The sequence below is a fragment of the Ailuropoda melanoleuca genome, chromosome 18, assembly GCF_002007445.2.
Source record: "Ailuropoda melanoleuca isolate Jingjing chromosome 18, ASM200744v2, whole genome shotgun sequence".
In the NCBI taxonomy this organism is placed as follows: Eukaryota; Metazoa; Chordata; class Mammalia; order Carnivora; family Ursidae; genus Ailuropoda; species Ailuropoda melanoleuca.
In genome coordinates, this window is record NC_048235.1 from 29666655 (window position 1) to 29682461 (window position 15807).

The following is a 15807-nucleotide window of genomic DNA, read 5'->3' on the forward strand; positions in this document are numbered from 1 at the left end:
CTGTTGCTGAGGCCAGGGCTAGCTCCACTGTCCGAGCGAACTGTGGCTTCATGAAGTTACTGTATTCAAGGAGTTTGTAAAACTATAGCACAGTATAGCTCACATCTAGATAAAGCGCCCAGTGGCTTTCAACTTCCAGACAGACCATGCATGCATCGTCACAAACCTCCTGAGAAATTATTAATCGTTACTGGAGAAATAGCAATTTATAAATCCTGTCCAAAACTGGGCAAGAGAAACAGGGTTGTCACTGCTACAGCTAAGTTTTATGTCTGCTTTTTGAAAAAGCATCAGAATGCTTAGAAATATAATTTCTTCTATGTAATGAAAGTAGCATACTAAACTATAAGGGTAAAGGAGAGTGAATGTTATGAATGTAAACACCAAAAAAATAGCATGCAACAGATGCCATAGAAAAATAAGAAGTAAACATGCTTCTAAAAGCCTGGCACCTTCTCCTCCTGTTTAGAGAAATATACTTGAGTTGATAGGTTGGTAGGAGACCAGGACTGGGGCAGTAAGTGAACTTCAGTTCAGAGAACTGAAATTAAAACCTCTCATCTCACAGGATATAATCCATTTAATGAACAGCTCATAGACTCTTTAATTTCATCTATCTTATTCCGCAGGTAGTGTAATTCCCAAATAATTTTAATGTTACCAAAGTTAGTGTTCATGTCCTGTTTTAAAACAGCTAAATCCTTATGCTATTTGAGAAATAAGGGGTTGGGGTAGAACCATCTTAACTAGTTCTTAATCTTTTATCGTTAAAACTATGTTGATGAGGTCTGCTTAGCCTCCTGAAACCCCACAATGCATTCTACTCAGGCGGTTCTCTCCATTATTACAGATTCTTCCTGATTTACAGTCTTATCAGTTAGAAGCATTCACACTGCACTCAGACTTCTGTACTTGATGTAAAAAATTAGCACAATGCATGGAGTCATTTCTGTGTATACTCTTAATACCTTTCTTCAAGTACAGTTTCTGAGGACAAATGAAAACACTATTTATTTTTAGGTCAATTTTCTTATTAAAAAAAAGTAAGGATTTAAAGTCAAATACCTGAATATAGTTTCTGAAAATTCTTAATTACATGTAGCTTGATTTAGTGTTATTTGTTTGTATTTAATATACAGGTCTAAAAGAAACCTGAACTTTCAAATAGCAAGTACACGAAATAAAATCTTATTAGAGGACCAATCTAAAACCAAAACCAGCCAACCAATCAACCCAATTTCAATAATTTTTTGCTTTAAAAAAAAATTGGCTATGATGCAAGAAAAAGGCTGGAGGGGAACTTAAATATAATTTGGGACCAAATTCTTAAGTCACTATGGAAAGTCAGAGGCATTTCATTTTCAAATGAATAATATTTCACATTTATATAGCACCTTATACAAAGTGCTTTACAATCATTATTACTTGACAGCCGTTCCTCAATGGAAATAAACATGGTTTACAATCTGTCAACAAATCGAAGAACTCTGAGGCAACCAAATACTCAGGGGAATCTATTCAGTAGCAAAGTCTTGGACTAGTACATAGAGTTAAGAAAAAAATGTTAAGAGACTTGTCATAACATCACATACAAGAAGTCACTTATTGATCTTAATGACTGATATTAAGATGTTAGGTTTAGGAATTACTGAGAAATTGAAGGGTTTATACTAAAGAGTAAGTAAAATGAGATGCAAGTCAAGAAGGAAACTGTTCAAAAGGTAAGGCTACCTATTACTTGTAAGTACATGAAAAATGAATCTTTTAGATGTGGAGGGCAAATGAAACTATAAATGTCAGCCACATTGCTAGAATTTGATGTTCAGTTACTAGGATATTCCAAAACGAGAAAAAAAATTAATGCACTGCCTGATTTTTTTTCTTCTGTAATTTCCCCCCAATAACCTAGCCAATGCATTTATCTTCTGTCAGCAAACAAGACAGCAAGAAATAATGAAATTTTATGTATGTTTTAAAAATATTTTCCAAATCTTTGGACAAATTTAATTTCCTATAAAACAATGTGGAAAACTCATTTTTTCCCTCTAAATAAATCTATCAGGTGCCTTAGGTAACATGTGATTAGCACCTCTGCCAATGTATTTATGTCTTTGCAAAAAGTGCACTTGCCAACCATTTTATGTAGTAAATATGCAAGTTATTTGAAGTGCCTTTGGAAAACAATTGAAAACACAGATTAATACATCATAAAAAGATTAATTCCCTTTAAACAAAGACATTCTTATAAAGCATGGTAACACAGAGGCACAATAAAGAATATAAATTGTATATCAATTATTGGCAGAAAATCTAATTCATTACAAAGCCTACACCATTGGGGAAAGGACATTTTCATACAAAGAAAAGTACTACACTATTATACAACACTTTTAATAGGGCATTTAAAAATTTTTGGCACATTAAAAGGAACCGAAAGGACTACAAAATAAAGAACCAAGAAACTAAAATATAGATACAGGAGAGAGAAAGTCCTCTAATGAGAAACAACTAAATATCAACATAAAAGAGACAAAAAATAAGCTGGCTGAATTTCCTGAAATGTCGTCATATGTAACAGAAGTATGCTCTGAATGCAGGCTGTTTTTTTGTTCTGATGACAAGACTTGTCTACCTTGCTGTGGCGGGTTGAACGTGGCCCGGATAAGATCTTCTTGTGCTGGTTGCTTGTCTCTGCCTAGCCAGAAATGATTGCCCTGAACCTGTACTAGCAAGTCTATCTTCAGCCGCCTTTTTATGCAGGGTCATTCCCTATTCAACATAGGAAAAAAGAGCAATCAATGAAGAAGATAGAACATACTCTCACGAAAGAAAATTTCATCATGCAGAATTTGTCACGTTGCATCATGAGGCACAATTAGGGATGTTAATTCTGCTCATTATAGATTAAAATCTTATAGAGACATTTTAGTTCCAACAATTAGGTACAAATCTTCTCTTGGAAAAATTAAGGCTTAATTTTCTGAATTTACAATAACCAAAACACCAGATAACAGAGACAGAATTTTGGAATACATTACCCATATTCAATCATACTTCCTTTTCAAATCAAATGTATAAGCTGATTTCCCAAGAACAAAGAGTGCAATTGATTGCTAGCAGTTGATTCACATGGGGTTGTGGAAATCACACGGCTTATTTTGAGAGGAAAACACAAATGTACATGTTGTTTCTTAAGGAGGAAGGCCACACTAGGTATAATACATACCACCAGGGTGTTTTTCTTCACTTCAGGCAGGCTTGTATTCTCAAACAAATTAAGAAAAATTCCTGACAGTCCACAATAGAGGGCCCAACCGAGAGCAGGGAGTCTTTCTTGAAGACTGGAGTAGGATGGCCTACTAGCTTAGAAGGGAGAGGATATACAATTGCTGGGCCCACCTTAACAGGAGGGAGGAAATCTCTGGGAGTGTGCCTTTATTCCTTTACTCCCTGAGAGCTGAAAAGTAGGGCTATTCTGTAATACCATGTCACAGAATAGGTAATTCAGTTCTATAACCACAATACGTGAAGTCATACAAATCAATCAAATCTATGAAATGACCAATAAAGTTTAAGGGGCAGAGTTCCAAGGTCACTGACATTAACCTTTAAAGTAGAGTCAGAACTAGTTCTCAGAGAACTTCCTTAAATAGACAGTTTTTCCTTATTTTTTAATTTTTAATTTTCAAGAAATCTATATTTGTTAACCAAAATAGTATTCTAAACCCAATTTGATTTCCTTTGTTTTTTAGAGTTGTGATAAAATTTGAAATACGTTGTTTTAACCACGACAAAAATAAATGTGGACATGTCATGAAATTATATGAATTTTTGACAAAGATCAAATCCCATTATTAGGAGATCTGGGATATTACCCTTTAAGACACAGTATCAGTCACAACTGTAAAACAGAAACAACCACAAGATAATTATAGGGGCGTGGGGGAGGGGAGGATGATGAAAAAAAATATGGTTCAATTTCTTGTCTTCAGCAACTAACATTTTGACAAGGCAGAAGTGGTCCTACTGGGAAGAAAAACAATGAAGAAAAAAGGGAAGTCTAGGACAAAAATACTGAAAAAAGTACAGCACACTCTTCAAATCCAGAAAATCTTACTGAAGCCCAGAATGTTGACAAGCATTTATTTTCCCCTGCAATATTTTAAACATTTTTTTGAGTTGGAAAATTCAATTTCAAAACCTTCAGTTGTTCAGGCTTTAACAGCATGAACATTTCCCAAACCCTGTAGAGAAATCACCTCACTCTAAGTACCACTCCTGCGAAGACAACAGAATAGTCCCACAAAACAAACGCTACTGCATCTGTGTTTTGATATAAAGTCCCCTCCTCCTAGAATAAAATGGTTCTCAGAGCCAGAAATCAAACTGTCATTTATCTTTCTATCCTCTAGGAATAATGATGTGTTCAATACGTCCTAACCCTGTTTATGGTGGTTCTCATTTCTCCTTTTCAATCCTAAGATCAGCATTAGGTTTGGTTAGTGTGTGTTAGGATAGCAATTACTTTCAGATTCATTGGGTAGAACTGCTTCCATAATACAAGTAGTGTAATAAACATTACTTATTCACTGACTTTGCAATGTGTTTTGAAGTGTTATTTTCTTACCATATTGTACCAGGCACTAACAATATATTTCTCCTCCATTTCTCTTTGACTCTTTGTTTTCTCATATTCTTTCTAAAAAACAAGCACACGTAAACACGTAAAGATGAAAAACAATTCAATATCAATAAAATACAACTAGTTATCTAAATTCATGGACACAGCTGTATATAGCAAGGCTCCCAGAAAATAAAGAATCAAAACCCAAACGTCTTATCGTATAGTATAGTATAGCAAACTACCTCTAAAGAATGGAACAGTCGGTCCCGTTCCTGGAGCTGATTTTTAAGAGCTTGTATTTCTGGTGCTGCTCCTTGATTCTGCTTAGGGTCTAAAGTACGGATAACCTGCAAAGAGGAACAAAGAAAAAAAATTTTTTAAAGATTTTGTTTATTTATTTGAGAGACAGTGAGAGAACAGGAGAGGAGGGAGGGTTAGAGGGAGAAGCAAGACTCTCCACTGAGCAGGGAGCCCGACTTGGGGCTCAATCCCAGGACTCTGGGACATTACCTGAGCTGAAGGCAGACACTAAACTGACTGAGTCACCCAAGCTCCCCCAAAGAAAAAATTTTAAAGTTTCAGACTTAAAGAACATAACATCTAAGGAAGCAGTTCTTTAAAAGAAAAAACCAAGGATAAACCTTGTAAGAATCATAAAGCTGTCTTAAAAGGGTACTCTAAAATTTGAATGTATGAAATAATATTCAATTGTTACAACTTTCGATTATATAAAACTTTTAGCTATGTAAAAGAATTAATTATAAGAAGTAATTCTGGCGGGGCGCCTGGGTGGCACAGAGGTTAAGCGTCTGCCTTCGGCTCAGGGCGTGATCCCGGTGTTATGAGATTGAGCCCCACATCAGGCTCCTCTGCTGTGAGCCTGCTTCTTCCTCTCCCACTCTCCCTGCTTGTGTTCCCTCTCTCGCTGGCTGTCTCTATCTCTGTCAAATAAATAAATAAAATCTTTAAAAAAAAAAAAAAGAAGTAATTCTGGCTTAAAATAAATAAATAATACTGTAGCAGCCATTACTGACAGGTGTCTTCCCTTTCCTCGGATGTGGCTGACATGGCTCAGCTACCCTCTGCCTCTGAGCAGCCCTATACATAAGAGAACGGGTCCTGATGGACCCTGTGACCCCACTGCCTCCTCTGCCAGTGGCCTGACTTAGGCATAGGCATATGATGCAATTCTAGCTGGCCAACTAGCTGTCTTCTGGGAACGGTCTTTTTGCTTTTTGGCTCAATACTGTTACTATCAAAACCTATCAAACCTATAGAAAACTGAAAGAGGGAAACAATAAAAATCCATTTCCTTTAATTCCAATTCACCAATTGCTGTACTGCCACATTTTCTCTCCCCTCCCCAACCCAAGCTTGTTTGGGAGCCTACTGTAAGGTAATCTGCAGACCTGGGAACACATAACCCCTAAGTACTTCAACATGCATCTTCTTAGACTAAGGACGTTCTCTTACACAATCACAATACCAACATCATCTGTAAGAAAATGAACAATTCTGTAAGTCGTCACTATTCAGTCCAAATCCACATCTCCACAGGTGTTTCCAAAACGTCTTTGATAAACCACTGCTCCTTCCACCCTCAATTCAGGACCCAAATATTAATGCATTACATTGGTACTTTGGGCCCTTTTAAATTAGAAGAGCCTCTTGTGCTCCCCCATACTCCAATTACTATTTTTGTTTTTCATAACATTGACTTTTACCCCCAATTCTGGATTTATTTGATGATTTCCTGAAGGTGTTATTTAACTTGTTCCGGTAATCTCATTTTCCCTGGGAACTGAAAGTTCCGTCTAAAAGACTGCTTAGATTCAGGTTAAATATTATTGACAACGATACTCTATCAGGAGGCACAAGATGTTGCTTGTCTACCATCAATGTAGCTCATTTTGATTACTACCCCAAGGTGACTGCCACTTACTTTCTACATAAAGGACCATTTTCCTCTTCGTAATTAGTAACTACTCCGTGGGGTGACCTATTTTGATCACTGTTTCTTCCTCGGCGTTTTTCTTTGTCAAAAGATTTCTTTTGTTCTTCTCCTGATAGTTCTTGGTGTGAGAAGTCACTGTACATGCGCTTAACTGGATGACCAGTGACGCATAATCAGAAAGTGGAGAAGCCCAGAAACTCATACTTACACTTTTGGCTTTCTCTAAGTATTTTTTATATCGTTCCTCCATTTGCTTCATTTCCTCTTCTTTTTTCCGTAAAGCTTCTTGTAATTCTTCAATTTTTAAGGCTACAAATGACAGAATGAAGAAAGAAAAAAACTTTTTTTTAGATTGTAACAACCTGAAAAGCATTTCAAGTGACAAAATAAGTAGAAACTTTGAGAGATTGTTTTTTCTATTCCTATATATAATTTTATTTTAAAAATTCCTAACTTTTTGTTTTTATAAAAAGCTTTTTTTATGAATAAAAACTTCAGTTTGGAAATGCATAAATTAAAAAGTAACCATCAATGGATGACTGCATGAACAAAATGTGGTCAATATGTATAATCAAATACTATTCAGCCTCAATTCTGATACATGCGATAACATGGAGACAATATAAGTGAAAATGAAAGACGTTCTGTTAGAAGTAGGCCAGACACGAAAGGACAAATGTATGAATCCACTTAGATGAGTTACTTAGAACAGTTCTCAGAGAAGGAAAGTAGAACAGTGGCTCCCAGGGGCTGGGAGCACAGGGGAGAATGGGGGGTTACTGTTTAATGGGCATAGAGTTTCAGTTTAAGATGATGGAAAGTTCTGGGGGTGCCTGGGTGGCACAGTGGTTGAGCGTCTGCCTTCGGCTCAGGGCGTGATCCCAATGTTATGGGATCGAACCCCACATCAGGCTCCTCCACTATGAGCCTGCTTCTTCCTCTCCCACTTCCCCTGCTTGTGTTCCCTCTCTCGCTGGCTGTCTCTATCTCTGTCAAATAAATAAAATCTTTAAAAAAAAAATAGACGATGAAAAGTTCTGGAAATGGATAGTGCTGGTACAACAATGTGAATGTACTAAATGTCACTGAACTATATACTTAAAAAATGGTTAAAATGGTCATTAAAAAAATACTTTATTTGACAGAGAAAGAAAGAGAGACAGCATGAACAGGGAGAGGGGAGACCCAAGGGAGAGGAAAAGGGACAAGCCGACTCCCCACTGAGCATGGAGCCTGTCACAGGCCTGATCCCAGGACCTAAGATCATGACCAGAGCTGAAATCAGATGCTCAACCAACTGAGCCACCCAGGTGCCCCTAAAATGGTCATTTTTATGTGATATATATTTCACCACAGTTGGAAAAAGTGGTGGTGGGGGGAAGGTCTGTGTGCTGCTCCACATAAAAGCATTAATAAAGGGCGCCTGGGTGGCTCAGTTGGTTAAGTGACTGCCTTCGGCTCAGGTCATGATCCTGGATTACTGGGATGGAGCCCCGCATGGGGCTCCCTACTCAGCAGGGAGTCTGCTTCTCCCTCTGGCCCTCCCCCCTCTCGTGCTCTCTGTCTCTCTCTCTCAAATAAATAAATAAAATTTAATTTAAAAAAAGCATTAAAAGCTGATTTACATGCAACCATACTATGAAAATAGCTAATTGCATAAAATATTCATTACCATCCACAGTTAAGGAAAAACTCAAAACTATAATTAGAAATACTGTAAAGATGATTATATACTCATTCTGTAAGACAAATTATTTAATTGGTAGAATATGTAATAGGACCTATTTCTGAAAGAAACAATTTTATATAAACTCATCACTAGGTATCCGGTCTGGGTGGCTCAGTCAGTTGAGCATCCAACTCTTGGTTTCGGCTCAGGTCATGATCTCAGGGTTGTGAGATCAAGCCCAGTGTGGCATCAGCTTGGGATTCTCTCTTCCCCTGCCCCTTCCCCTGCACATGTACTCTCTCTCTCTCTCAATAAATAAAATCTTAACAAAAACACAAAAACTGTGGCAATTAGTAATATGTTAACTATACTCCAATTAAAAACAACCATACTAATTAGGAAAAACTCACAGCTGTTATTAAACCGTGGTTCAAGATCTTCAATAATGGCTCTCTTCTTCTGCAATTCATTATTGGCTTCATGAAGCTTCTCCCTGCAGCAAAATATGTAACACATTGTCACCTACTACTGTTTCTGTTTTTTTTCCCCACTTGAAATGAAAGATCTAAGTTCTTTATGCTTGGGATACACTTGCATAGCACACAAGTGCTACCAAACAAAAAAGGGATAAAAAGCCTAATCCACATGAATTTAGTATGTATTTTTAAAATTGGTAAACACACACACACACACACACACACAAAACAGAGACAAAAATCTCAGACTCTGAAGTAATAATAATTTTTTTTACATAAATATGCACAACAGGGTACAGAGAACTTAATGATCTTCATTTTCTTTTCTAGGAATAGGATATTGTACGAATTAATTTAAAACTTTCAGAGGTTTTACAAGGCAGAAATCTTATTGCAAAAATGGTGCTAAAAATAAAAGGAGAAAGAACATTATCCACCAATAAAAAAGAATTAATGATACATGCACCTACATGGATAGATATCACAGAACAACGTTGAACACAGGAAGTAAAATACAAAAGGGTAATACTGTAGGATTCCTTTTATAGGAAGTTCGGAATGTGTCAAAACTAAGGAAAGGTGGTAAGAGAGCAGCATAGTGGCTAGTTTGGGGATCGAATGAATCAATTAGAAGGGAGAATGAAGAATCCTGTTGAGTTGCTGGAAGTATTCTATATGTTGATCTGGGATACTTATGTATGTAGAAAAACATTCTTCAAATTTAGGAACTTAGAATTTGTTTACTCTGTGTAAGTTATATTCCAATACAAAAGTAAAAAATTAACAGAAAGTAAGTTTCTGTTAGTCATAATATGTGTAATTCTCTATTTAGTTTGGCACTTTGTAATATGAGAGGAAAAAAGGCTGCATAAATTGGAAAATATAGAAAAAAAGTGAGAAGAAAACAGAGCACTTTGTTAAGTCTATTTCTGGTCTTTTCTATGGGTAATACTCTAATAAATCTATTTCTTTTTCAACAATTTGAGTGCGTGACATATCTACACACAAGACGAGTATATATATACAGTAGTTAAAAGAATAAGAAAATTTAAGCCCAGTAAACAGGTCATGAAGCAGAAATTATCCCAGAACCTTAGGGAACCCAAACCCAGAATTTTAATCTTTCTCATGACTTTTGTGATGAGCCTTTGTGTGTATTCCTAACCAATATATTGGTGAATTTTGCCAAATTTTTACTTTATACATTATACTGTATGTATCGTTCTGTGACCGCCATCTTTTACTTAACACCATACTCTTGAGATTCACGCATGTTGGTGTGTTAGCCCTAAGTGACACATTTTACTGTGGGATAGTGTTCTGTTGTTTGAACATAACCCACTCTAGCTATTGTTTTACACATTGGTGTTATTTGTATTGGTTCTACTTTTCTGTGATTGCAAACAGTATTCTTTCTTACTTTCTTCAACATGTCTCCTGACACACGGGTAACAGCATTTCTAGGAATCAAGGGTTTATGTAGGGAGTGGAACTGATGGGTCACAGAATATGTGCATGTCCAGTTGGCTAAGTAAACTGGTACATACGCAGTGCAGTAGACACTGCTGAACATCTCTGGCAATACTTACTATGTCTGACTTTTAATCTTACCAACTTGGTGTATGTAAAATAGTCTTCATTGTAGTTTTTAATTTGCACGAGAATGACCACCTTTTGACATATCTATGGACCCTCTTGTGGACTGAATTTTATCTCCAAAAAAAGATATGGTGAAGTCCTAACCCCCAAAACCTAGGAATGTGACATCATTTGAAAATAGCATCTTTGCAGATATAATTAGTTAAGATGAGGTCGTGCTGGATCAGGTTGGGCCTTAAGTTCAATGACTGGTGTGCCTATAAGAAGGCCATGTGAAGACAAAAGGTACAGACAGGACAATGCCATGTGAAGATGAGGTGATAGAGATTGGAGTGATGTGTCTATAAGCTGGGGAACACTAAGGATTGCTAGCAGTCAGCCTGAAGAGGGACACGGAACAGATTCTCCCTTAGAACCTCCAGAAGGAACCCATCCTGTTGACTTCTTTCATTTTAGACTTGTAGTTGCAAGAACCGATAGAAGATAAATTTCTCTTTTTTTAGCCACCCGGTTTGTGGTAATTCGTGGTATTTGTTATGGCAGCCACAGGAGACTAACAGGCCTCATCCTCACTAATAAATTCTTGTTGATTTACCATGTAATTGAACACAGAACAGTGGTCAGTTTTATGAAACAACAGGTATTCAAATTTTTTTGCAATACAGAAGTGGGAAAGAAGTAAGGACAGAATTCAGTACTGAATTCTGGCTCTAGGTAACCGCACAGTGGCTAGAAGGTAACATTTTCTCTTCTACTAGTGCATTAAGAATTTGCCCATTGTTAGACTTGCCAGCAAGTATCAGTTCCTAGGATTATCTCACTTTTTCTATATTAAAAAAAAAATTGGACAGCATGAGACAAACTGCCAGATTATAGAACTTTTTTTCCAATCATAGTAGAGCAAGTCAAAGTTATCTCTATGATACTGAGGATGTCTGGTTTACCACAGTGGAACACTGTAACACTCCCAACAGGCTAGTAATTCATGGCCACCCTACACTCAGTGTTTGTTAGGAGAGTGTTGCTAGAAAGTGATAGGAAGGATTAAAATTGTTACTGGGTGTGAGAAAAATAAAAAAACATTCCTAACAATGTCAACCTCAGCTAAAGATAAAGATGGATGAAGATTTCTTCTTCATGAGAAAACATATGTAATATTTAAATTTTACTTCATTTTTAGATTAAAAAGTCACTTTCAGATATATTTGCAATTCAAGGAAATGTTTGAAAATCTGCTACTGATAAGCTCTGTAGTACTTCAAAACTTTACTTAAAAAGGACGATTCAGCTGGCTATACTCTAGAGCTGGCAAAGTACAGTCTGTGGGCCAAATTCAGCCTGTTGCCTGTTCTTGTATAAAGTTTTATTGGAACAGTCACAATATTAATTTATCATCTATGGCTGCTTTCAAACTATAGAGCTAAGTGATTGTGACATAGACCATGGCTTGCAAAGTCTTAGGTAACTGCTGTCTGGCCCTTTACCCAAAAAAGGCCTGGCCACTCCTGATCTAGAGTGTCTCAAACTCCTAACTATAGTTAGAAATACTACCACAAAGATATAAAACTCTGGAATCTTGTATGAGAAAACAGCTCTAAAGCAGTACTTATTTCGTCTTAAGGACACTGGGAGGAGATGACCCTTTAGACACTATTAATATGTCTTATAATTTCCTGTATCTTCAGGGGCCACCCAGACCATTGCCTAGATATTCTATAACCACCTAACAAAATACTTCTATTTCACTGGAGGATAGGAGAATGAGACTCAACAGCTTTTATACTTACAGATGTTCTTCAAGCTTCTTTTTTAGAAGAACTGACTGAAAATGGAAAATAAAAGAAATTTATTTAACATTTTAACTAACAAATTATTTTTAAAAAATAAAGAGTACAGTAGTAACCGACTCTAAATGAGTTCTCAGTAAGTTCTCTGGTCAAAGAGCTCAAACACACATGTACCTAAGTCTATTTCTTTTTGATAAGAGAGAGCGCGCAGCCCATGAGTGATAGTAATTAGTATAAAATACCTAGAAACTATATATTTGAAGTATCTATTTATAGTCAGGAAGAACTGAATAGGGGCGCCTGGATGGCTTGGTCAGTGAAGTGTCTGCCTTAGGCTCAGGTCATGACTGGGATCGAGCCCCCCATCAGGCTCCTTGCTCAGCAGAGTCTGCTTCTTCCTCTCCCTCTGCCTGCTGCTCCCCATGCTTGTGCTCTCTCTCACACTCTCTCTCTCTTTCTGTGTCAAATAAATAAATAAATAAATAAAATCTAAAAAAAAAAGAAAAAAAGAAAAAGATGAAGAAATGAATAAAAAGGAACCAATAGGCAGGTAGAATTCTAGTAATAATAGATTTTTCCCTAACATATATTTTTTTAAGATTTTATTTATTTATTCGATAGAGATAGAGACAGCCAGAGAGGGAGGGAACACAAGCAGGGGGAGTGGGAGAGGAAGAAGCAGGCTCCCAGCAGAAGAGCCTGATGTGAGGCTCGATCCCATAACGCCAGGATCATGCCCTGAGCCGAAGGCAGACGCTTAACCTCTGTGCCACCCAGGCGTCCCCCAACATATTTTTTATCTACTGTATTATTTTCCTTGTATCACGATAGAGACTGGTATCAATTTCCATAATTACTGACTTAGAGATTTCTGAATATGCACACAAATAATTTATGTGATTTTATGGGAACATGAAGGTTGCTGTATGCACAGAATTTAATTTACTGAAGAATGCAGCTTTGGCTGGGTATTTTTAAAAAAGTCTCCGGGGGTAGGGGTGTGTGTGTCTGGGTGGCTGAGTCACTTAAGCATCCGACTCTTGATTTTGGCTCAGGTCATGATCTCAGGGTCCTGGGATGGAGCCCCGGGTTGGACTCCATGCTCAGCAGGGAGTCTGCTTGAGGATTCTCTCTCTAAAGTAAAGTCTTAAGATATATAAAAATAAAAATAAAAAGTCTCCTAGGAGTGCCTGGATGGCTCAGTCAGTTAAGCACCTGACTCTTGATTTCGGCTCAGGTCATGATCTCAGGATCATGAGATCGAGCCCTGTGGCAGCTAGCACTGGGCGTGGAGCCTGCTTAAGATTCTTCCTCTCCCCCCAGGTCACGTGTGTGCTCTTTCTGTCTGTCTGTCTCTCTCAAAACAAACACACACACACACACACACACACACACACACACACACACACTCTCTCTCTCTCTCTCTCTCTCTCTCTCTCCTAAAAAGCAGATTTTAGAATTGGCCTAAAAATAAAAAATAATGGCATTCTATAAAGGACGACTAGGTTTTGTAATTAAACTAAACACTTGCAGGGTACATATTATTAACAAATTCCACGAAACATTCCATTTTGAGATAAACTCAGCCAAACCCAATTCATATAGGCTTATAAAACAAACTGTCCAATCAGTCAATAGCAGCAGTGGGGCCCTTCACACGGAGTTCTTTGATTTTTGGCCACCTTATTTAAAAATGATTACTATAATTGTTTATTCAAGTGCATTGTAACACAGCTCTGGAATTCATCAAATTTACTTCTTTGCTCAGTATGTAAACTATATCAATATCAATGGACCACAAGGCCCCCTATCAGTGCTTCCCCCAAATATAAAAGAAAAGCAATAACCCTGTTAACTTTCAGTTATTGCTTTGTTCATTCTTTAGTACAGATGGTAAAATGAAAATACTTTCTAAATATCGTAATTGTCACTTTGTCATGTTTTCACTGGGCTCTAGCAAATGAGTTTTAACTGAGATAATATACAATAATCATCTCATGAATGGTTAATACACCAGGCACTGCAGTCTCACGTTAATCTCACAACTGTGAGCAATTATTAGCCCCATCTTATAAGTGAGGAAGGTGAGACTGGGGAGACAGACATTCAGTAACTTTCAAGTGGCAGACCCAAAATCAAACTCCAGGTCTGAAAAAAACAAAACAAAACAAAACAAAACAAAACAAAACACATCTAAAAAACAAACCCGGGTCTGCCAGACTCCAAAGTTGATGCATGGGCTTTACTTCCATGCTTCCTATGCTCCACCACCTCTCCACTGAAGACTGCTACTATTAAAGCAGGTGGCAGGAGGAGGCCAGACGGCAATAGGAAGCTTCAGAATAATTTATACAAATGTACTAATTACAACAAGGAGGTGGAGGAGTGGGATGGGGGAAACAAACAAGAGCAGAGGTCTTTTTGGTTGGACTTGTTAAGTTCTCAATATCCTTTAAATATCTGAAGTGTAAAGGCAAATAACATTCATTTGCATAAAATTCCCATAATTAAAAATTTCAATACCATCAACTATGATGGAAGAGAATGTACATAAATAAAAAATTTGCTCAATATATAGAAATGAATAGGAAGCCATACTTACAATAGCCTTTTGAGCAGAAACCATGCCAAGAGACAGAGAGGACATATTAGTATGAAGCAAACACAGCAGCCAATAGAAGGAACGATTTAGTAATTCATGAACAGAAGTAAAAATTATGCATTTTTTTTTCAAAAATGTACATTTTTCTTTCTTCTATGGTCTCCTCATCCTGTCTTGTTCTCTTGAGTTTTACACACTGTGGCTAGCTCAAATTATCCATATGACTGGATATAACAATGCTTTTCTGCTTCCATGCTAAAAATAAATGACATAAAAATAATAATAAAAATGTGTAAACCATCCCACTCTGACTTAACGTCACATGAAAGGACTGTGCTTCGGTAACAGAAATGGGCAGAAATCATGCTGTTCTTCAAAGAGGACCAGTTCCATCTGGCAGGCTGTTCTACATACTACCTGATATTCCTGAGATGCAGCACTAGAGGTTAGTGAAAGAGAAGACGAAAACATCAAGCATTTGCTGGATTTGAGGCATATCACGATAAGGAAAGTTCCTATCTGAATCTTCTATACATATAAAAGAATTCTAAGGGAATATCTAAGAATTTAGAGCAACACCTCTCTTTAACATCTGGGCAAACAAATTGACTAACTTATGCAAATAGTACTTTAAGGGCTGGCATCTCACTTCTGGAGTATGTGCACTTTAAGTAATGGTGCACAGCATATTTAATTAGATTTGATTACCACAGTGATACCTAAATCAGGCTACGCAAAATTATTTTTTCCAGAATAAACTTCTGTATGTTCTAACACAAGTAAGAGACTCAAGTAAATATGGTGGCTGTTGCTATAATGCTAAGGCAGGGCTGACACTGACGCTCCGCCATTCTTATTTCCTATGTATCACATGCCCCTTCCCTTTCTCCCATAACAAATCAACAAAAAGTCTCCTCCAAGTTTTAGAGACCAAGCGATTTCACTGAAGAAATCACTTAGGTTCATCTCTAAGATAGTCTTAGTTAGCCTTATTAATATTTTAATATACTAATGTTAGTTTTGCTTCATCTCTTTCTGGCTTAGCATTCTGGACTAAAAACATGTTTAAAAAGTAAATCATGACATTTCAAACTAG

At 37.0% G+C, this 15807-nt stretch overlaps 1 protein-coding gene across 2 annotated transcripts in view; it reads right to left on the reverse strand.

Annotated features, from left to right (window-relative positions):
- Window positions 1-2372: 2372 nt before the first annotated feature.
- The window catches only part of HOOK3 (hook microtubule tethering protein 3), a 97873-nt gene continuing 84438 nt past the window's right edge, over window positions 2373-15807 (reverse strand). The window contains exons 17-23 of one of the 2 annotated variants that reach the window (XM_034647667.1): window positions 14712-14717; window positions 12110-12144; window positions 8658-8740; window positions 6787-6887; window positions 4867-4971; window positions 4628-4699; window positions 2373-2769 (exon numbers count right to left, since the gene is read on the reverse strand). In XM_034647667.1, coding sequence (XP_034503558.1) covers window positions 2629-2769; window positions 4628-4699; window positions 4867-4971; window positions 6787-6887; window positions 8658-8740; window positions 12110-12144; window positions 14712-14717 — 543 coding nt within the window. In that variant the 3' untranslated portion in view covers window positions 2373-2628. The remainder of the gene's footprint in view (window positions 2770-4627; window positions 4700-4866; window positions 4972-6786; window positions 6888-8657; window positions 8741-12109; window positions 12145-14711; window positions 14718-15807) is intronic. The other variant, XM_034647668.1, reaches the window with a different exon arrangement.